This window comes from Rhinolophus ferrumequinum, chromosome 28, assembly GCF_004115265.2.
Source record: "Rhinolophus ferrumequinum isolate MPI-CBG mRhiFer1 chromosome 28, mRhiFer1_v1.p, whole genome shotgun sequence".
NCBI lineage: Eukaryota > Metazoa > Chordata > Mammalia > Chiroptera > Rhinolophidae > Rhinolophus > Rhinolophus ferrumequinum.
In genome coordinates, this window is record NC_046311.1 from 691,213 (window position 1) to 713,179 (window position 21,967).

The 21,967-nt window shown below is 54.0% G+C and overlaps 1 protein-coding gene across 4 annotated transcripts; it reads left to right on the top strand.

Annotated features, from left to right (window-relative positions):
* The first annotated feature begins 6,703 nt into the window (after positions 1–6,703).
* SKIC8 (SKI8 subunit of superkiller complex) lies at positions 6,704–21,367 on the top strand. 4 transcript variants are annotated; one of them, XM_033099998.1, is made up of 11 exons: positions 6,704–6,774; positions 9,516–9,566; positions 10,227–10,254; positions 11,958–12,063; positions 12,402–12,574; positions 15,542–15,690; positions 15,879–15,972; positions 16,673–16,766; positions 18,050–18,142; positions 18,595–18,673; positions 21,077–21,367. In XM_033099998.1, the coding sequence occupies exons 2-11, from the start codon at positions 9,555–9,557 to the stop codon at positions 21,164–21,166; spliced, it is 918 nt and encodes a 305-aa protein (XP_032955889.1). In that variant the 5' UTR covers positions 6,704–6,774; positions 9,516–9,554; the 3' UTR covers positions 21,167–21,367. The 4 variants fall into 4 exon arrangements, with proteins under 4 accessions (XP_032955889.1, XP_032955892.1, XP_032955890.1 ...); XM_033099999.1 differs by lacking the exon at positions 6,704–6,774 and adding an exon at positions 6,811–7,080; XM_033100000.1 differs by lacking the exon at positions 6,704–6,774 and adding an exon at positions 8,050–8,076.
* Positions 21,368–21,967: the final 600 nt, after the last annotated feature.

The following is a 21,967-nucleotide window of genomic DNA, read 5'->3' on the forward strand; positions in this document are numbered from 1 at the left end:
GCCCCTCTCACCACCGCCCACTTGTGCACGTCCTCAGTCCCGCACCTCCACCCCCAGGCCTCCAGGCCGGAACCTTCACGGGCCCTGTCCGTCCTTCGGTCAGTGCCACCTCCAGGCCCCGCTGTGACCGCGCTCCCTCGGCGCTCCAGGTGCCGGCACACGTGTCCTCCCCGTCCCAGCTCTTCACTCGTCACCCTCCGTCCTGTGTGCGTTCTTTCTGTCTCTCCCCCACACTCCACGCCTCTGCGCCACTTGCCACCAACCCCTGTTCTCGAAGCCTCACCTCAACCTCCCCTGCTCTGTGAATCCTTCCCGGTCTCCCGGGCGGAGTCGAGCATCTCGTCCTCGGTCCCCACAGCCCTGGGTGGGTTTCACCATAGATGGTCGGAGCGGAGGACCGAGAGGAAACTCACCATTCGTCATGCAGCCCTCTCGCCCCCGCCACCCCTGTCAGGCACTAGGCTAGGCCCGGTGCACTGTCGTTTAATTCTCACAACCATCCTGTGAGGTAGGTATCCTCATGGCTGCCTCTCAGATTGGGGCACTGAAGCTCAGAGAGGCTGAGGCGCTGGCTCAAGGCCACACAGCTAGGAGGTAGTGCTGCTTCCATCCACCAGGCCGCCTGGTTGCTACTTTTGTGAGGTCTGGTGTGTTCGTCCGCCTGCACCACCAGCCTGTGGGCCTCCTGCAGGCCGAGAGCACCTCCAGTTTGTCTCCATATCCCCAGTGCTCAGCCTGGGCCCGGGCACCTAGCAGACACTGCACGATGGTGTCCTGAATGATGCCTGCTCTTGAAAATGACAACCTCAGCTTTCATTAGTCTGATTTATACAAGTGCTGGGATCCTCTAGGTGCAAGGCTGGGGAACGGGCGGCTATAATTTATCAGAAAACAGGCAACTGCTCCAGCTTCCTTTTCAGTGCGAAAGGAGAAGGTAAATTGATGGCCGACAGCCCTGCACCGGGAAAGCGCGTCTTGCCAACAGTGCAGAGCGTGTGATGGGGGCCCTCCAACCGACCGTCCCCCACGTGGGCCCATCCACCTGCTGCCTGGAGCTGGCCACGGGGGTCAGCTGCCTCTCATCGATCGCCTGCTCAGGATGCCAAATGGTGCCTTTGAAAGTCCATAAAGAAAGAGACACCACTGGTGCCTGATCAATCACCTCTCGCCGCCCTGCGTGGCGCGTGCGCGTGCAGCACAATGCCCGCCGGTCACGGCACTCACCGCCACTGCGGGATTAATGGGCTTCAGACGAGCATGCCACCTCCTCGCCCTCTTCCCCAGCAGCCCGGCTCCCTGCGGCCCCTCTAATCCAGGTTGACGGATGTGGGGCGTGGGGGTGTATCGGAGCCCCTGGGCTCCCTCTGGGCGGTGAGCAGGACAGCTGCTCAGCCTCCCAGATGTCCAGGGGAAGCCCTTGCCTTCTCCCCAGCAGTGAGGCAGCTGGGTGAGCCTTGGGAGCCCCACCTGAGGGCCCGGTCTCAGGCCTCCACCGGCAGGGTGGTCAGACCACGTGCCCGGCTCAGCAGGCCTAGGAGCAATGGGGTGCTGGCTGCTTCTCCCCCACTGGCAAGCTCAGTGCCAGTCCCTCCCGGGCTGTGAGTGATGAGCGTTTGTGGCCCTTGGTGGTGATTGCATTAATGCTGGTAACTTGAAAATTAATCATCCTAATAAGACCGGCGCCGCATTCCGGCAGCACTGCACTTCCTGCTGTGCTGCGATCTCCCCCACTCTTCACGGCTCCTGGAGGCCCTGCAGGACGCGAATATTAAATTAACGTCCCTCTCCTGCTCACTGGAGTGTTTGTAAATATGATTCATGGGCGTATTGTTGCCTCAGCTGAGCGCTCCAGGCCCCCTGCGCCTGCCAGCATCTCTTGGGCACAGCCAGCCGCCTGGCAGCTGACCCCCTCCGAGTCCCCAGAGCCGTCTGCACCCCAGTGACCCGGTAGGACTCAGCATCATCCTGGGGGCCCCTGAGCCTGGACAGCCCCCCTTCCCTTCCACAAAGCCAGGGTGGAAATCAGAGGCCACACTTTACATCGTGTTTGGACTGCAGTTGGTTAATGGGCCTTTGAGGAGCGCCCCCCAGGAGCAGGGGCCTGACTCAGGCCAGTGGTTCTGGGGAGCAGGGAAAGACCCCCTCAAAGGCATGACTCCACCCCAGCCCCCACTTAGTCTGTTGGTGTGTCCCGCTGTCCCCATGGTGGAGAGAAGCAAAAACGGGGTCCCAGGAGATTTTGTGGGGAAGCACCTGGCTTTGTGAGGTGAGGGAGGCACTCAGGATGGGGTTCCCACCTTCACCCAAACTAGAGGTGCTTCTGGGCCTCACACCTGAGAGGAGGAGGCCTTTACCTGCCTCCCGCCCTCCTTGAAAAGCCGGCATTACTGAGTCTGCCTTTGGCTTGTTCCTGACGAAGCTGATGCCTCTGGCCTGGGTGCCTCAGAGACGGGGAGACCGCATCTTACGAGGGGAGGTGGGGTGTTCCCTGTCACTGTCATTTTGGGGGGCACAAATGAAGGACAGCAGTGGGAGGCCAGACCCAGCGGTCATTAGAGCCATCTGCCCCCAGCCCACAAGGGGGATGGGACTCGCTAACTCATTAACGACGACCTGACCTATCCATCCCCCCGACAGCTGACATGGCTGTCTTGGGGGCATCGCCCTCCATGTGGGGGTGGGGGCAGGGTTGTCAGGTGGGTGAGGGAAATTTTGTCATTGTTTCAGCCACTTCCAAACCACAGGGCTGTGGGGCCGGGGGTGGACTTGGGCAGATCTGGTGTCGTGGCTGCATGGCCGTCCTGCCATGAGGCTTGGGCCAGCCACACCCCCTCTCGTGGACGCCAGTGCCCTCTGCTACACAGCCCGGACGCCAGGTCCTCCCTCCAGCAGGTGTGAAGTGAGGTAGGACGGGATGGGGACACCACACTGCCTGGCGCCCGCTGTGGCGACGCAGGGTTGTTAACCTGGCACGGCCACCGTCCTGCTGTCCACACGCCGACCTCACACCACACCAGCCTGACCAGCGGATCACGTGCTGGGCCGCTGGTCCTTGCGTGTGATTAGGAAGGGCCTCTGGAAACCCCGTCCAGCCGTGGCCTCTCTGGACAGAAATGGGAGAGGTGGTGTCGGAGCTGTTTTCTGTCCCCAGAAGCCTGTGGCCCACCACCTGGCGGGCTCCGCCTGCTCCTGTGTACGTGTGGCTTTGGGCTGTCGAGCTGTGTCCAGAGTTCACTCGGCCTGGACCCCCCTCCGCAGCCCTGCAGCCCTCAGCCTGCTCACCGGAGGCCCCCGGGTATTGGTGCTTAGCCACGTCTGTGCCGAATGCAGTGGGGTATCAGTGGGGGTGTCCAAATATCAGCTCTTCCAACCCGGCTCCTGATTCCTGAGGGGACCTTGAGCAAGTCCTTGGCTTTCTCAGGCCTCGGTTTCCCCAACTTGTCTGACTCTGTCAGCCTGGACTTAACGCAAGGCAAATGGAATCCCGGCTCCATAAGACCAAGTGCCAGCTTTCGTGGGGGAGGTCCCAGCACAGCACAAGCTGACTCCCACCTGACTCGGTTCTCTGGGCCTCCTCCCTGGCCTCCTGCAGTTCTCTCTGGTTCAGCCATGTGATCTGGTTCTGTCCACTTTCCACCCGACACCCAGCCCAGGTCTGTCCCAGGCCCCGGCTGTGCCCTGGGCAGCAGAGCCCTAGCGGCCGTCCTCATTCATCTTCCCCACCAGCCCAGAGACAAAGGGCCTAATGTGTGTGCAGATGGGCCTGCCCCTCCATCATCCCTCACCGCTAGCGCCGATAATGGGCCTCCAACGAGTCCCCCGGGCCACCTGCTGACCAGGGGGTGGCCGGCCAATGACACATGCAAACACGGACGTGATGACAAAGCCAGCCTCTGGGGGAGGGGGACGAGCACAGGCATGAGTGCAGCCCCGCGGCGAATCCCATCACTCATTTTTGACGTGGATACATTATGCCTCAAAGACCACTTGCCCCTGGACACTGAGCTGCCAAATTAATTGACAGGGGATCTGCTGAGGCAGCAGCTACTGAGCAGGACCCCCACCCCCAGAGGCCTGGCCCAAGGAGCCTTCATTTTCTGTGAGGACAGAATTATCCCCTGCCAGGCCAGAGCTCAGTGCCCTTTGGGCTGACAACTTGGCCGCTGCCACGCACCAGGTGCATGTGTGTGTTTGGGCAAACTGGGTCCCAGGGACAGCACGATAGGCTCCAAGTGACAGCAGGTCGGTGGTGTTGCTGAGGCTGGACCCAGGGCTCCCAAGCCCTTCACCTTTCCCTCACTCTGAACAAGCGTGTTGTGTAGGGCTCTGAGGCACAGCTGGCCTTCTCCAGCCTCTGGACGGCAGAGCCCCTGCCTGCAGCCTGTCCTCGCACAGGCCTGGACCTTCCCTGAAGCCTGGGGCCTGCTCTCTTCCCTTGGTGAAGACCGGGAATGCAAGTCCCTTTTGAAAGCAGATACAAAGCAAATGGGGGTGGGGGTGGGCGAAAGGGTGGAGGGAGTGCCAGCAGCTCTGAAGTCATAGGTGGCCACTCCCCAAAAGCCCAAGCTACTAGGCCGTCGGGGGCAGCAGGGACCTCAGCTCACCACCCTCTGCCCCAGAGGGCACCCCTTCTAGCAGCCTCTGGAATGGTCACTTCAATGTGTGCACATCCCATGCACTCAGGAGTGATCCCCACTGATGTGTCAGAATCCCTAGGGGCGTCTGGAGCCGGTGCGTACCCCTTAGTATAGCACTGCTCAGTGACATGGTGTCAGGAGTTGCATTTACACCACAGCCATCAGCACGTGCGTGGGACTGGGCTTCGTTGTTACACATTTACCAGCACAGCCCTGGGGCCTGCTCCTTTGAGACTCATCATCCAGGTAGGCCCCTCCACCTTCCTCACACCCTCACCTCCCAGCCTCTTCTACCTCCTTCTCTGCAGACGGGGGCCCTGGCTTGCAGCTCCCCACCGAGTTCCTGCCACTGTTCAAGGACCACAGCCTCCTCCTGGCAGGCCCACCACCCTGGCCTCCTTAGCTCACCTGCCTGCACTCGACTTCTTCGGCAGCCTGGCTTTGCTGCTTCCTATGTCGGTAGGTCAGTGCCAGTGAGGCTGGAAAGTCATGGTGGACCTAGCTATTGCAACCGTCTGTGCACTGTTCCTGCCATTCCCGCTGCACCTGGCCTGCACTTTGGCTGCATTTTGGCTCCCCTGGGCGCGTGACTCAGTTCCCCGATGTGGGGTGGCTCCTGCCCATTTTCAAGGGGTTATGGCTGTGGTGTTTTGGCTCCATTTTCTGGATGAGGAAATAGAGACCTGAGAGGCCCTTGCTTGTGGTCCTGTTATGACTCAGCCGCAGGTAGACCCTGACCGCCTCTGGGTCTGGAGGAGCTGAGGGCAGCTACCTACCAACTTTTCCATCCTGATCAGCTGAGTACCGACCAGGTAGCCAAAAGCAGGCAGAGACTGCCATCCTGTGGCCATCAGCGGTAAAGCCCCGGGCTAGTGGATCCACTGCTCACATTGTCCAGGGACCCCAGCTGCAGGTTGGAAGCCACTCCCAGGAGCTGCCCAGGCTCAGCTTCCCAGGACCAGCTGGAGAAGGAGCGATAAGCACTCTGTGTCTTTGGATTGGAACCCAGACTCCTGCCTCTGACTCCGTAACAGTTCTGCCCCGACCCTCAGCCACCCCTTTGCTTCCTGTGACCAGTTCTCCACCTTCCCCTGTCCTAACTGTGGAACTAACTGGCAATGAAAAAAGAAATAACCATCTCCTAATTGGGCCTGAGTTCCATCCTTAGTCTGCAATCTGCTGGCTGAGTGACTGTGGAGAAGTCACTGCCTCCCTTAGCGTCGGTTTCCTTTTGTGTAAAATCTGTTTTTTGAATTTTATAATACACACATATATATAAATGTATTAGCACAGTAGTACTTGCACATGATTTATAATTAATATGCACATATGGGAGCACACGGTGAAAATTTTTAATGATTTACATATGTGTGGACACTGCTTTTGGGGGGATCCCATAACTTCTTTGTCACATATGCAGGTGTGAAACCAGTTTTTTAATAAAACATGACGTACCTTTACTATGGGTGACATACTCTTACACCTATTTTTTCTTATTCTATTTATTGGGGGGAGACGAATTTTTATTTAGAACTGTAATGGCTGACAAAAAAATGAGTTAAAACCCTAAACGATTTACTTCAATTGGAAATTAATACTAGCAGATTTGGAAGCAAGCGAAGAGAAGGGTGAAAGTCTCGGTATTCTGACAACAGATAAAATTAAAAGGCATAGAAGGGACCCGTGTGCTTTTAGAATAATCCGGAGGTGGAGTATTTACAGTTGAATTGGTATGTCACACTACCAGGTTGTGACTTGCAGTTTGAAAAACAAAGCTATTTCACTGAACATTTTTTGAACCAACAGAACCCTAGAATTCGTCAGGTTCAGGTGAATGACAGAGCAAAACATGGGAAACCCGACCCCGCGCGCCCGCACCTGCGGCGGACACACCCTGAACCTGCGCTGCCGGGGGCAGGTTTCCCGCGGCCCCGCCCCAAGGGGAAGGGTGATACGGGGCGTGGCCTCCCTCCTGCCCCGCCCACCCTCGCGTCGGCTGCGCTCGGAGCTGTGACGGCATGCGCCCTGAGGAGGGGGCGGGAGGCCGCGCCCCTTCGTGAGCTCATCACTGCGCGTCGCCGTCGCACAGAGCTGGCGTCAGACGTACACCCGCAAGGTGCGACGGGGCAGTGACGCGGTGAGTGGGTTTTGTTGGTCCGTGGGGGTGGTAGTCGGGCCGCTGGTGGCCCGGGCGGGAGTGCGGACGGTCGAGGGTGGGTCCGAGGCTGCCCCCAAGCCGGCCTGTTCAGGGGTGCGCGGGGCCGCGGGGCCGAGGTGGCTTCTGTGACTCCGTTTACCCTGCCGCCGCTCGGGGTGCGGGCCGCCTCTTGCATCCCGAGAAGAGTCTGTGTAGCTCGAGGGGAGGGCTGCTGTGTCTGTGCGGGAGGTCTCTGTTCCTGCCCTAACCGAGCTTTCCCAGAGGTGCGCCAGGCTGCCTGCTTAGGTAGGGAGCCTCCCCTCACCGGACAGGGACACGGGCGGGCCGGGTTCTCTTCACTTCGGGTACCGTGTGGCATTGAGCTGCCTGAGCGCTTTGACAGACGTCCGTGCAGTGTTCTTTGGAAACACTGAGGAGCAAGCAGTGGATTCTGCCTGGGAAATTGAGGGGAAGTTCCCTAAAGAGAACAAAAGAGGGCTTTGGGGTCCCTCTCAGCTCTGAAATTACTTGTTAGGAGAGGCTGGTGTGACAGGTGCTGTAGCTCGGTAGTCTGTACCACCGCTTGTGTCCACCTTCTCCTGCCACACTAACCTTCGGGGATCTTGCTTTCCTTAACCTCCGTGTCTCACTTTCCTTCTCAGGAAGCGGGCGGTGGTGGTTAAGAAGAGTGCTAAATGGGGTGTGAGGGCTCGGGGAGCTAATCCGTGTGTGGTACTTGAAACTGGGCCCGAAGTGGGCACTCCTTGACGGAAGCGACCTTTGTCTTGAAGCTGGCATCTTAGACGTTGGCTTCCTGCAAGCTCTCCTCCTCTTTTTCGTTTCTGTTGCTCAATGTGAGGCAGCGATTGGAAGCGCAAAGCGCTAGTGCCCGAGCACAAGCTGAATGCCCTTTACTTCAGCAAAACCGGCTTGAGCGCCTTCCTGTCGTCCTTCCCTGGGCACGACCACGTCTTGGATCACAAAGAATTGAACACTTGCCCGAGATCTTCACAGGCCAGGATTACCTAGAAACGCTTTGGTTTTTGTTGTTCGTGGAAGCCCCTTACAGTAGCCTTTTGGGGTTGGCAAATTTAAAGCAAATAGCCGGAACCTGGATGCCTTAGCTGTCTGGTCTCTTTTGTAGATAAAATGGGGGGGGGGGGCATGAACATGGATCTGAAGAAAAATGGCATCCTATGTTCTCTAATCTCTAACTGAAATTGAGCATTTTCCTGCAATGATAAATAGAGGTGACAAACCACAGGATTAACAGTGTGACTTTGTCACCAACAGAAATCAAAGGTATTTTCATATCTTAGGACATTGTGTAAGCTCATCACAGTTTTGACATTATGGTAGTTACTAGACTTGCTGCTAAATATCGTCATATAACGTGTTAAAAAAATCACAATGTTACACTCACGAATTTATATTTTGTATTTTGATACAATTATATTTCAGTGTACAGTCTTCATTATTCTCAGATTCTGTATTGGCAAATTCTCCTACATGCTAAAATTTATTTGTAACCCCAAAATCAATACTTGCAATGCGTTGTAGTTTTTTGAGGACATGTGCAAGGTGGTGAAAAATTTGAGTCACCTGACTCACATGTGACAGTTGAACAAGGAGATGCTCTTCCTTCTTGTTTCATACTGTAAGTAAGTGTCCTTTTTCAGTCTATTTAGTGGTGTGATTTTTGCATTTTTGCGCTTTTGTTGGTGGATTCACTGTTTAAAATACCCGTGTAAGCACGGTGCTAAATGCTGTGTTCCCAAGTGCAGGAAGGCTGTGATGTGTCTTACAGGGAAAGTACAGGTGTTTGGCAGGCTGCCTGTAGGTGTATAGAGGGCTGTTGGCCATGCATTCAGTATTCATGAGTTATCAGTGTATAGTAAGATGTCTTTAAACAGAAGCACACATAAAACAAAGATGTATTGATCAGTTGACAAAAATGTTGTTACCAGAAGCTTACAGGACCCTAACCCAGCATTTCCCCTGGGAGCAATGGATCTGTGTTCACGGATTCATTGAATATATGGATGGAATATAACTGCCTCGAATAACAAAATCAACTGCTGGTTTTTTTCCTAATCTTACGTATTTTATTTTTATGTATTTAAAAATATGCTGATAAGCGGTTTATAGGCTTTACAAGGCTGCTAGAGGGGTCAGTGAACACACAAGATATGCATATTAAGAACCCTTATGTAGCCTGAGAAATTAAATCTGTTCTGAAAGTAAGTTTGTGTTTAGCTGAGCTGAGTTCTTAAAGCCTCTGATGCCTTTTGACAGACACGTGTCTCCCCTCAGCTCTTACCCTCATTTACATGCCTGTAGGCTCTTGTGGGCATTTTTGGCTAAGACCCCTGCATGGACTAAGAACTTTGCTTCCCCTGTATTTGCTTATTGAGTAGTGAATAAATAAAATTAAAAGGGCCTGGGGCTTTATCTCTCTGAAGAGCAGCAAGAGACAGAGACTAGTCCCCCTCTGTGGTCAGGCTTACAGAGAAGAAAACATGGGATGGGCTATGTGTTCGTTAAGTCCCTGGGTGACGAGAGAGAAAGAAGACCATACCACCTGGTAGGGCTCAGGAAGGGGACTCCTGGGACTGACCCATAGGAAAGTGTCAGGGCAACTAGCAAAAGGTTCCCTTATTTTCTGGGTCAAGGGGAACCTCCTATAGCCCCCTCTGTCGTGATGACACTCCCTTACTGAAAACCTGATGTTGTTTCCACAGAGCTATCTGGCCTTTCGCCCTCCATCCTTGGCTAAGGAAATGACCAACCAGGTAAGGCGTATGGCGAGGAGAGGAGCATCAGTTGGTCTGATTGGTAGGTTTGAGTCCAGTATGTGTCTGGGTATATAGTCAGGAAACCAGCCTCCACTTCCTGCTCCGCTCCTGAAGAGCTGGGTCACCCTGGGCACCTGTCGCCGGAGGGTTAGGTGGCACTAGTGAAGTGCACAACATAAGAGGATTTTGTTCTCTTAAGTTTCACCACAGTTTACTGAGGGATTGAGGAGGTTTGAAAGAAAATTTGTAGAGCAAAACAAGAAAGAAACAAAGATCCACGAAGGAGAAACATGTTTATAGTAAGATAGGAGACGAAGTTAACAGGTAGTTATGTAGGCTGTGCGGTTTTATACAACTGCAAAACTTAAGCTGCAAAGAGCTTCCTGGTGATCAGAGCAGGAAAAACATAATTTATTAGTCTGGCAGCGGGGAGTCATGGGTGCGAAGAGACTCCAGTTTCCTTAAGAACTAACTTGTGTCTGACATGAGTGCACGTCTTGCATGAGGTCAGGGCAACACAGGACGCAGCTGACACTGCAGTGGGCGCTGTGTTCCTGGGGCGGGGTGGTGAGTTGGGTGTCGGGGGTGTTTGTGGGAGCGCATGTGATACGTCTGAAATGTAACCATTGGTTTAATGTGGTGTCTGTTTTTTTCTAGTACAGTATACTCTTCAAACAAGAGCAAGGTAAGCAGCCCACGTGTTCAAGCAAATGTACCTGTGAAAAACTGTGTTGTCCCTGGTTTCTTTAAGATTTTTGTCATGCTGACCAGATATGCAATTCCCAAGTATACTCACTTTGCAGAAAAATTGGCAGAGGATTCTGGAGACAAATACACTTAAAAACAAATAACAAAAAAACTGAACAACTAACTGAAAAGAAAAGGCAGGGGTCAGATAAGGAGAAGCCCAGGCCGAGGAGAGCTTTCCCAACTAAGGAAGATGTAACTGAGCTTCCCAGCTGCCAGGTTAGAGAAGGAAAGGCTTTGAGCTGCAGAACTCGGGTAATGCCTCCTCATCTGGGGAGGTGAGCATCAGCCTGGCCCTGAACTCATGGCTTGCCGTGGGGTCCTTACTGGGCTCTTCCACTTCAGGGACTCCCACAGAGGATCTCTGACCCTTCGTGACAGTGAGGAGGTAACAGGGGAATTTCTGTCGAGGCTTCAAGTGTGTGGGGAGGCTGGGCAACCGTGTGGCAGCGGGAGTGGGCAGGAGGCAGGGCATCGTCCGGGCTGGGAATGGAGCTGGCCCATGATACTGGGCTCGGTGCCTGAAAAGGACGTGTGTGTGGACTGTCCACACGCGTCTCCTTTCCTCACCACAGCCTGGACGAGTTAGGATAAGCTGGAGGAACTTGTGGAGTGCCTAATAAAAGCTCTTCCCCTCTGCGTGGGTAACGTCAGGTAGTCTGACGTTTAAGCTAAAGCTCCATCCCAAGTGAGCTCAAATGGGGCATTCGGGCCTGACCAGGCATCCAGTCGCCTACATTGCATGTAGCTGATGCCATCCGGGGCAAGGCAGCAGGCTCGGGTTGGGTGGGGGTTACAGGTGGAGCCGTGATGCTGTGTGAGACGCACAGTCATCTAGGCCAGGGCCTTCCGTACACGTCTTAAGAGAGGTGTTGCTGGAGGATTGCAGCCAGGTGTGAAGAAGGTGTCGATACACACTTGTCACATTTATACACCTACACCAGGTGTGTGGAGCCGGCAGTGTGGCCCACCGGCTGTGCAGCTTGCACACTTAGTTCAAGGTGGGCTTAGTCAATAGAGAGACTGCGTTTGAGGCCTAGTCTGCGCCTTCATAGCTTTGGCTTTGGGTGAGCTGCTAGGCTTCTCTAAACCTGATCCCCTGTCTACAATGAAGGTGATATTAACAGTGCCTTCTTTCTAGGGTTGTGGAGGTTAATTGAGCTAATAACTTATAAAAGGGTGATGTAAGAACTGGCCTCTTAATCATACCAGATATTTGTGGCAAAAGGCATTACTTTCAGACCTCTACTGTTTATAGTTGAACTGCCTAGTGGTTTCCAGAGACCTTTAAGAGATCACTATTACCAAGGTTAGGGCTATTTTTTGGGTGGTGGGCCGTGAGCAGAGGGTTCCCAGTCAAGTGGTGGCAGCCGTTCAAGCCGGATACGCGCTGGCTGGCGTGCCCAGGTGGGAAGGACACTGGCTCCGCTGGGACTGCCTTCCGCTCTGGGCATGTGGCCTCTGCAGAGCTCCAAGTTGTGATGCAGGCTCTCTGAGAAAGCATTTTTCAAAGCAGCAAAGCGGACATTGGTGGTTTGCTCAGAATTGTTGGAACAGAATTTCAGCTCCATTTTATTTAGTACATTCAATTTAGAAGTTGCAGGAAGACTTTTTAAATGAAGGAAAGGCTTTCCATTCTAGCCCATGATGATGCCATTTGGTCAGTTGCCTGGGGGACAAACAAGAAGGAAAACTCCGAGACAGTGGTCACGGGATCCCTGGATGACCTGGTGAAGGTGTGGAAATGGTGAGTGCCCTCTCCCCTAACATACAGCCTGGGAAATTGGGGTTTATGGGTTTGCTTCTGGGCTCCCAAGTTGCAGATGGGGAAATATTAACTATTTTCTAGGCAAGAAAAGTGTAACGGTGTGGTGGTGTGAAAAGTCAGCGTGTTTCCTCCCTCCTTTTCCTGTTAATTCAACTGTTAATTGGAGCCCTCTAGTTGAAAAAACAAAGTGCCGTGTTTACAACGTGGCCGTCACTGCTCTCCTGTGGCTCCTCTTCCCTCCACTGGTAACTGGTCACAGGGGACCCGAGTTTCAGGCCCAGTGTGTGAGGAAGTGTGTTTCTCTGTCCCCACCGCAGGTGCGACGAGCGGCTGGACCTACAGTGGAGTCTGGAGGGCCACCAGCTGGGCGTGGTGTCCGTGGACATCAGCCACAGCCTGCCCATCGCGGCGTCCAGCTCCCTGGACGCTCACATCCGTCTGTGGGACCTGGACAACGGCAAGCAGATCAAGTCTATAGATGCAGGGCCTGGTAAGTTTCACTTCTGGGGGCGATGACAGACTCACGATGGCTCTTCAGAGCCTGTAGGGAGGGGCTGTCACAGCTCAGAGTGTTTGGGATTTGCGAGCGGTAACGTGAGTGAACTGCAGGTACGTGACACCTTCAGTGGGTCCGGGCAGCACTCTAATCACACACCAACATCAGCACCTAAACCTGAGCCGTTGTACCGAGAGAGGTAAATACAGGCTCGAAATAGCCTTACAGCGGGCCAGGTCAGTTTTTCCTGCCGAATGAATTTTGGTACTAAACTCGCTAGAAAACGGGCAGCTCTCAGACCCTTTTGGCTTCAGAATTGCGGTTTGGGATGTGGCCCTGTGTTTGGCTGGTGCGAGGTTCTCTTCGCCACGTTCTGAGTTGATGCGTGCACTGCCCTGCAGGAGTCCAGGACGGGAGGCACCGACCGTGTCCTCGTAGATGCGTAGCGTGGCACTTTCTACTAGTTATGGTTAAAATGCCTGATTTCTACTGTGTGATAGATACGAAACTTCTAAGGAAACACTCACTGAGGTTTTTAAGTTCCACGGGACAGCAGAGTCGTATCTCCCAGTCGCAGTAAGCATCTGGAGTCCTGGGGATGAATGGTTTCAGTGGTACAAGCCACATGGCATTGCAGGGTTCCTGTGGCCCTGCGTTTACTTGTAAACGACTGCAGAGCCCTCACGAGCAGAGCCTGTGCTGCCAGGATGAGTGGTGAGCGCCAGAGAGTGTGGACAGCCTGGCACAGGCCGGCACACTCCTTGTAGGTCGGTCGGTAACAGAAGAGCTGCCCTGAACACAGTGCCCTGGATCAGAGCCCCCGGGGTTTGTCTCTCTCCACTTCTGCTTAGGAGTCACTCGGGCTGTCGTTATGTCGGTCAGAAGGGTGGCCCCACAGTGTGTGAGGAACCTGAGTGCCTCCCTCAGAAGCGATGCGCCGTGTCTGATTCTCGCTGCTGTGTCCTTACCCCGCTGATGTCATTCATGGACCACTCGGTCCCCAAACCAGCCTGGAGTGTTAGCACTCTGCTCTGTAGTGATGGAAGCAAGCATGGCTGCTGACAAGTGAAGAGCAGGTGACACTGCTGTGAAAAGTACGTCTAATGATGGAGGGAAACGGATACCTACGTTCGGCCTGTCTTGGAACTATGCATGGAGGATGTGAGCCGCCGCAGTAGAAAGAAAGGAAGAGACAATCCCAGGCCCTGGAGGAGACCCTGAGCGTGGCGGGAGGATCCTATGTGGCAGCTGGGCCAGGCACGTGCTCTCCCACCAAGTCCTGCTGCAGAAGAAAGGTGGTTCTCGGGGCCTCTCAGCGCCACGTGGGACAGGGTGGCCAACAGCAAAGAACAGCTGCTCTCTCAGCCACGAGCTAGAACTTGGGCATTAAAATCAACATGTGTGATGCAGGTGTTAAAATCAAAGACCCTTACGTGCAAGGCTTAATGGAGGAATAAAAACTCTTTCCATTTCGAGCATAAAGACACTTGATAGTAGAAGTTCTGTCCTATAAAACAGTAAGGGAATGTAAAAATAATTTAGAGGTATAGTGTTAAGCTTTAGGGAATAAAAGTCAGATTTTCTAATAACCATTATTCCTATAAACAGCTCATTATAACAGGCATAAGAAAGCATAATCCTGATAGAACAAATGCCGTTGTCATTTAGGAACAAAGGTGAATATTCAGAAGCAGCTGACTGAGCGATTAGTTGTAAAAGCCTTTTCAGATCTTGGTTTAGTGAGTACTTTTGCAGTGAATTTCCTTTTTAAAAGAAACATTTCATAAGGAAAGAGATAGAGCTAAAATGATTTACTATTACTTTGAATGTGTATGTTACAATTTGCAAGAGATTTTTATTTTAAAACTCACCCTGGACCAGGACCCCCTTTGTGCCAGGAGACAGGCCACGTTCTGTGCTCTCCTGAGGGCTGAGAACGGCGTGGCCTCCGAGCCCTGCCCCGCGAGTGAGGAGAGGGCCTTGGGGCGGAGCCTTTCTCTCCTTTCCCTTCCACCTGAGCAGGTGCAGGAGGGCCAGGACTGAGGGCCTGTCCCGTGTGAGAGTGGGCACGGACGGGCAGTGGGCAGCTAGGCTATTCCTGGGCCTCACGCTCCCAAAGCTCTCTGGGATTGCCTCTGAAGAGGTGCCGTGTAGCCCAGAAAAGAAATGCTAATATGCCAGCAGTGGTCCATCACTCCAGTTCAGTTGTAGAACACTCTGTACCCCAAAAGTCCCCTCATGCCCATTTATAGTCTATCCGTGCTCCCACCCTCAGCCTCAGGCAGCCGCTGACCTACTTTTGTCTCTGCTTTTGCCTTTCTGAGCTTTCTATGAATGGAATTGTACTGCCTTGCACACGTTCATTGTTTGCTGAGCATGATACGTTTGGCTCCTCCGTGTTGTAGCCCGGTCCGGGCTTGGCTCCTTCAGTGCTGGGCAGTACTCTGCTGTGAGGATTGCTGTGTTTTGTCCATCGATTCACCAGTTGATGGGCACTGCATGCTTCCCAGTTTGGGGCTCTGGCGAGCAAAGCTGCCTGAACATTCCTGGACAGATCTTTGCATGGAGCGGTGTTTCCATTTCTCTTGGGTAGATACCTGGGAGAAGAATTGCCAGGTGTTACGGTAAGTTTGTTTTCATTTAAGAAACTGTCAAACTGTTTTGCAAAGTGGCTATAGCATTTTATGTTCCCACCAGTGTTTTGTTTTGTTTTTTATAAACTTTTACTTATTTTCAGTGTGTTTCTCCAGGACCCATCGGCTCCAAGTCAAGTAGTTGTTTCAGTTTAGTTGTGGAGGGCGCAGCTCACAGTGGCCCAAGCGGGGATCGAACTGGCAACCTTGTTGTTAAGAGCACCGCGCTCTAACCAACTGAGCTAATCGGCCAGTGTTTTAAAAGTGTTTTAAATTAGGGTCACATCTTTTCTCATTGTATTTTTTTTCCCTTCTTTTTTCTGTTCAGTGGATGCCTGGACTTTGGCCTTTTCTCCTGATTCCCAGTATTTGGCCACAGGAACTCATGTGGGGAAAGTGAACATTTTTGGTGTGGAAAGTGGGAAAAAGGAATATTCTCTGGACACGCGAGGAAAATTCATTCTCAGTATTGCATACGTAAGGAAACGTTGCTCTTCTGTCCCTGGCTCTCCATCCCCTCCCCCTGCCTGGTGTAGTCCTTGGTGCCCGTTCTGTCCGAGCCTTGTCAGGCAGCCAGGGCGACCTGCAGCCAGCACAGCCTGGCTTGTGTTTGCTGGAGCTGGCCGCACAGGGGCCCACGCCTCCTCCACCTGTTCTCTGCACAGAGTCCTGACGGGAAGTACCTGGCCAGCGGAGCCATAGACGGAATCATCAATATTTTTGACATTGCGACTGGGAAGCTTCTGCACACGCTGGAAGGTAGGGCTCCCCGCTCTGGCCCCGGGGCAAGCAGGTCCCACGGGAGGAGTTACCCTTTCATTCGAGTGCTGCTGCGTGGCCAGGGAGCCTTAGGTTTGCAGCTTACCGGTCTCGGTGCCCTGAAGAGCCTCCTGGCGGCACTTTCCTCGCTGTGGCTGGGATCTGGACCTAGGCGTTCTCTTCCCGTGGGAAGTGCTAGTGTCCTGGCTAGACGAGTGCCTCGTCTCTGTCGTGGGTGGTCCTGGCACGCTCTGTGATCAGAAAGCTGCTCCTTGGTGGCGGGTGGGAGGCCGAGTGGAGTGGACGGGGCTGCCGTGTGTTCTCACGCTCTCACGAGAACACACGGCCTCCTCGGCTTCCCCTCTACCTGCGCCCAGGGTTGGTAGCTGCCGTCTCCGGCTAGATCGGCCTTACAGTCAGAAGCAGCGTGCATGTGCACGCTGCCCAAGTCCCAGCAGAGGCCTGTTTTCTAAGCAGTGTGTGTTGAGGTCCAACTGGTGAGGGGAGGGAACCAAGGAGAAGTAGCTCCAGGAGGAGGGGCCTGCGTTATGTGGGTGTTTCTAGAACATCAGGACCCTGTGAGTGAAGCGCCTGGGCAGTATGACGCGGCGTCACTAAAAGGGACGTAGTCAGTGGGGAGCCAGGGGAGCGCACGGAGACAGCTCTTCTCCAGACTCACCAGGGCCTTTGTGCGTTCCAGGCCACGCTATGCCCATTCGCTCCCTGACCTTCTCCCCGGATTCGCAGCTGCTCGTCACAGCTTCAGATGACGGCTACATCAAGATCTATGACGTGTAAGTTACTTGCTGAGGCTCAGCACCTGTGCCCGTTCTGTTAAAGGCGGCTCGGGGCTCGCCTCCGTCGTTGAGCGCTGTCGTGCGGGGGGACGCACGGGGCCTGCCTGCAAGGGTCAGAGCCCTGCTGCTCCTTCTCGGGCTTCCTGTCTCCAGGCCCCTGGCTGTGGGTTCTTCTGGGTGGTAAGTAGCGTAGAGAGGACATGGAGCTCCTGCCCTGGTCGCTGCATGTCAGGACGAGGAGCCCTTTTGTTGGGTTGGGGTGCAGGTGTTGTTGCGAGTCAGTCATTCTCTTCATGTGGTTCCCCTTTGTCACAGCCTGTGTCCCCGTCTTCCCCAGTGAGGTGTTAGATGTATGTGTTCGATGCTTTGACTGCGTGCTGCGATCAGCGTGCCTCTGGTCCACAGTTTCCGAACGTGGCCTTCTAATCCAGCAGGTGCAGATGGCACAGCTGTGACCGCCGTGTGCGTGTCCTGTCATGATGTCACACAGCCGTGACCATTGTGTGCGTGTCCTGTTGTGGGCCTGTGAGCTTTTTGGGAGTGTGAACTCAGGAGTCGGGACACTGCTCCTTCTAGCCTGCGTCTGGCGGGTTTTGGAGAACAGAGGGTTGTCCAGTTGGTGTGGAATTAGAACCGGAGTGAGAGCTGGACGAGGGTGTCCAGGCCCAGACGGGTGGCGCCTCTTTGGCCGTGCTCGTTGGCACGGAGCCGCCGGAACAGCAGCAGCTCCATCCATCCTCCCGCCGGCCCGCCACCTGGCACCGGGGTGAGCGTCCCCACAGTGCAGATGTGGGGTGCAGGCCCAGTTGGAGATGCCCGGTTAAGATCCTGGACTCACTGCCTCCTCGTGGCCCCACTGCTTCCCACGGAGGCTGCCGCGTACCTGCTGGGGTCTGTTTGCAGCGGGGACACTGCCGAGCACAGTCACGTCTCGGGTGCTCTCCTGCCAGAGGCGATTTGACTTTCACAAAGTGAAAATAGACGTGTGTTGTTCCTGTTAGGTTAAAAACGCCTCCTAGGGCAGCGCCTCCTTTCTGAGCCTCTAAGCTCTCTGCTTGTCCTGACCTTATTCTTGGCTTTTGGGTTAATGCCGCTGTATGATTTTATTTCTGCGATGGGCGAAACTCCTTCATCGAAAGGGGATTTTTGATACACTAACACTGTCACCATAAGCACAGCTGATGTGGTCCAGTTAAAGGGCAGAGTTAATTACACGCCTTCCGCTTCCGTGACTTATCCCGAAAGTTGACATCCGTTTTGTTTGACACTTTCCCCTCCAGGCAACACGCCAACCTGGCTGGCACGCTGAGCGGCCACGCATCCTGGGTGCTGAACGTGGCATTTTGTCCTGACGACACTCACTTCGTTTCCAGGTACTTACGACTCTTAGCGTTGTCTAAAATGTGTGCAGTGCCTTAAAATGTGGACATGGTGTCACCCTTTTTTATTCAGGTAGCCTTTGTTTTCTGCAGTGTTTATTAAGTTGTGTAGTTAGTTGTCCTTAGCTGGAATAAAGGTGGATTCTTTTGAACAGTTCAGCTCTTAGTTTTTCCTTATAAACCTAGGCTTCTACATACACTTACTGAAGGGGTGTTGGACTCCTGGTGAGAAGACTTACTGTGACGGCCAGGCAGGTCACAGTTTGAGGGACATGGCTGCTCTGTGAGGAGGACACCACCCAGTGAGCAGCAGCCTGGCCATCTCCAGCGTGCACACAGACAGAGTGTAGCTGAGGGAAGGAGTGGGATTTTTTAGTCAGATTCCGTCCAAATTCAGAGCAGTCTGAAAAACTGTTTCCTGATACACATGTTCCCTTTTTAACTAGTTCGTCTGACAAAAGTGTAAAAGTCTGGGATGTTGGAACAAGGACGTGTGTTCACACCTTCTTTGATCACCAGGATCAGGTATGGTGTCATTAACATTTCAGGTCTTGCTCCGTGGGTTGCCAGCACCGTCTGACCACTGGGCCACACGTTCCTACTGCTCGGACACAGACGTCTGTGCAGCGGGTTCCTGCGCAGTCTGCGGTGCGGAGGCTGGGCCCGTGTTGGCCCTGTGCAGGCCAGAACCCCTGGGGCAGCCGCTCCTGAGTGCCACGCTGGTGCCTGGGGCACTTTTCTGGCTGCAGTCTGGCCACGCTGGCTTAGGCAGACCTTCCTCCTGAGGACCTTCCGTTGCTTAAACACAGACATCCCTTGTCATCTTGGGAGCTGGCCAGGGAAATTATGTGATTTTTATTTTTTTATTTTTGTTTTTATCATTGAATACAGAAATTCTTACAGATTGTTTAGCTTTTGTGATCTTGGTAACTTTTGTTTGGGTCTTTAGATTAGGAAAGGAGACTCTGTTGTCACAGGAGACCACCTTTGCCAACGTAACTGCACAGAGCCCCTGGGCGTCGGGAGGAAATGCAGGGGTCATTCAGTAGTCGGGGAGGGACAGCTCCTGCTGAAGCCGGTGCCACTGTGTCGGCCACTTGGAGTAGCAGCAAGAGTCTCGGGGACGAGTCACCATCAAAATGAGTGCCTGTGGCAGTCAGTGCAGAGTTGGCTTTTACTGTATTTTAAGTGTTTTTATTCTTTCCCCTCTTCTTCTGTCTTCACCCCCCCCCCACGCTCTGGTTCAAGCCGTTGTTTCTCAGTCTAGTTGTGTAGGACGCAGCTCCCTGGCCCATGCTGGTGTTAGGAGTCTTGCGCTCCCCCGGTTAAGGCAGTCGGTCGCCGTCATCGGTGGGTCGCTCACGGCAGCTGTCGCCGGCTGCCGGCCGTTCACACTGGCTGCCAGCCACTCATGGCAGCGCACGGTAGCCAGCGGCAGCTCATGGCAGCCCACGCCGACCTCCGGCTGCTTACCGCAGCCCATCTCCAGGGAGAGCCGTTGTTCACAATCTTAGCTGTAGAGGGCGCAGCTCACTGGCCCATGTGGGAATCGAACCGGAGACCTCGGTGTTAGGAGCACGGTGCTCCAACTACCTGAGCCACCAGGCCGGCCCTAAGTGTTTTTGTCCCATAGATTTCCCCTCTTCGGAAAGCCATTAAGGTTAACTGACATAATCATTCATGGTTTTCACATTTCATCTCAAAGCATTGCCAGCAAAGCTGAGAGGATTTAATCTTTTTTTTTTTTTTAAATTAATCATTTTTTTTTTAAGATTTTTTATTGGGGAAGGGGAACAGGACTTTATTGGGGAACAGTGTGTACTTCCAGGACTTTCTTTTTTCCAAGTCAAGATGTTCTTTCAGTCTTAGTTGTGGAGGGCGCAGCTCAGCTCCAGGTCCAGTTGCCATTGCCAGCCGCAAGGGGCGCAGCCCACCATCCCTTGCGGGAGTTGAATCGGCAACCTTGTGGTTGAGAGGATGCACTCCAACCAACTGAGCCATCTAGGAGCTCAGCGGCAGCTCAGCTCAAGGTGCTGGTGTTCAATCTTAGTTGCAGGGGGCAGAGCCCACCATCCCTTGCGGGACTCGAGGAACCGAACTGGCAACCTTGTGGTTGAGAGCCCACTGGCCCAAGTGGGAATCGAACCGGCAGCCTCCGGAGTTAGGAGCATGGAGCTCCAACAGCCTGAGCCACTGGGCCGGCCCGAGAGGATTTAATCTTGACGTTCTACTCCTTTGGAAGTCCTGGCTGGCTGTGTTGTCTCGTGTGTGGCGGTCAGAGCGCGGTGCTGTCTCAGGAAGGGATTTGGGTGGACATGAGGCCATCGCCTGGCCCAGTCACAACGCTGAGGTCAGGGCCATCAGGGTGACAGGCTGACCTCATGAAAAGCCAGCCACATTAGTCTGTCTGGGCAGGTGTGTGAGTCTGCTCATTCACCTCACAGCAGATCAAGTCTGACCCACGATGCCAAGTCGTCCGGCTCCTGGGGCCAGGCCGGCTGCACAGGACGTGGGGGTGGGCACTGGAGTGAGGTGGGGAGCGCCGCGCGTGTCCAGGTGCCCCTGTAGGCCTGACCTCTGGTGCTGGGGGCTTTTCTTCCTGGAGACACGACCACCCATGCCGGTCCCTGTGGGCTCCCTCTTCATGGCTTTGGGTCAGTCCCTGGATTCTGAGTCTTTGATGGTGTGTGGGCATCTCAAGTCGTGTTTAGAAATGAAGTCTTGTGGTATTTGGGAGGTGAGGGGAGTGATAATTAAGCAGTAATGGAAGATGCCTGGTTAAAGAAAGGCCTTGTCACTGGTTCTGGAAGCACGAGGACACCCTCATCCATCGTGGTGGTTTTCTAGTCAGTGTAGTGAGAATAGAGTAAGAAGGTTTGTGCATAAGGAAGAAAGGCGTTAGTAGAACATTTTTCTTTCTCTTTATAGGTATGGGGAGTAAAATACAATGGAAATGGCTCAAAAATTGTGTCTGTCGGAGATGACCAGGAAATTCATGTCTATGATTGTCCAGTTTAGACATCAGCCTCCCAGGCTAATGCTGCAGACAGAATGTATAGACTGAACGTGACATTCCTTCCCTTTCTAGTTTGTTTAAGAGAAATACAGCATTTATTGTAGCAAAAAGTTACATTTTGTAGATACAGTATAAATCTTTTCATGTTTTATTGGAAATGCTGTTCGTACTTTAACATAAAGTATTCTTAATGCAAACACCAATTCTTGACCACACTTCTTTCCCATCTGCCCCGTTACGGGCACAGCAGTGAGAGGGAGTGGCGTCGTTACGTGCAGTGTGGTCTGCCACCTACTGGACTTTGCAGCTCAGAAATACAGGCTCGTCCTGGGATTCTGGGGCTGTCACGTGGAGCTGTGACACGGGAGGTCTGAGTGGGGTCCTGGAGGACACAGCATTTGACTGACGGCAGCCTCCTGCCGCCCTTCCCGTCTGGCAGCCTTCAGTGCCACACTCTGACCCTGCTGATTGTAGAGAAGCCGGCTGCTGGTGGACACAGCTGCCTTGCCCGTGTGTGGGCTCGAGCCCGCACTGGCCGGACTGCAGCTGCCTGTCACCCCCGAGCGCCCGCACCTCAGCCGGGTCTGCATGTGGATGGAAAAGATGTGACACGCTGAGCTCCTTCTTCCTGGTCCCAGCTTTAGGGGCCGCAGGTCAGGTGTGTGCCCTCCTCGCCCGCCTGTGCCCACACCGCCCTTCCCACGCCCTCTGCCTGGAATGTGCCCCCTCCGACCTCAGGGTCTCCTCCCTACTGCCTGCCCCCCTCCCGTCGCACTCGTTCTTCACAGCAGTCACCACTGCCT

Bases quoted from the DNA above. Each gene is read 5' to 3' on its own strand.
- SKIC8 (XM_033099998.1), top strand. The intron at 10,255-11,957 runs GTAAGCAGCCCA...TTTCCATTCTAG, and splicing joins ACTCTTCAAACAAGAGCAAG to CCCATGATGATGCCATTTGG. The intron at 16,767-18,049 runs GTAAGTTACTTG...TTTCCCCTCCAG, and splicing joins TACATCAAGATCTATGACGT to GCAACACGCCAACCTGGCTG.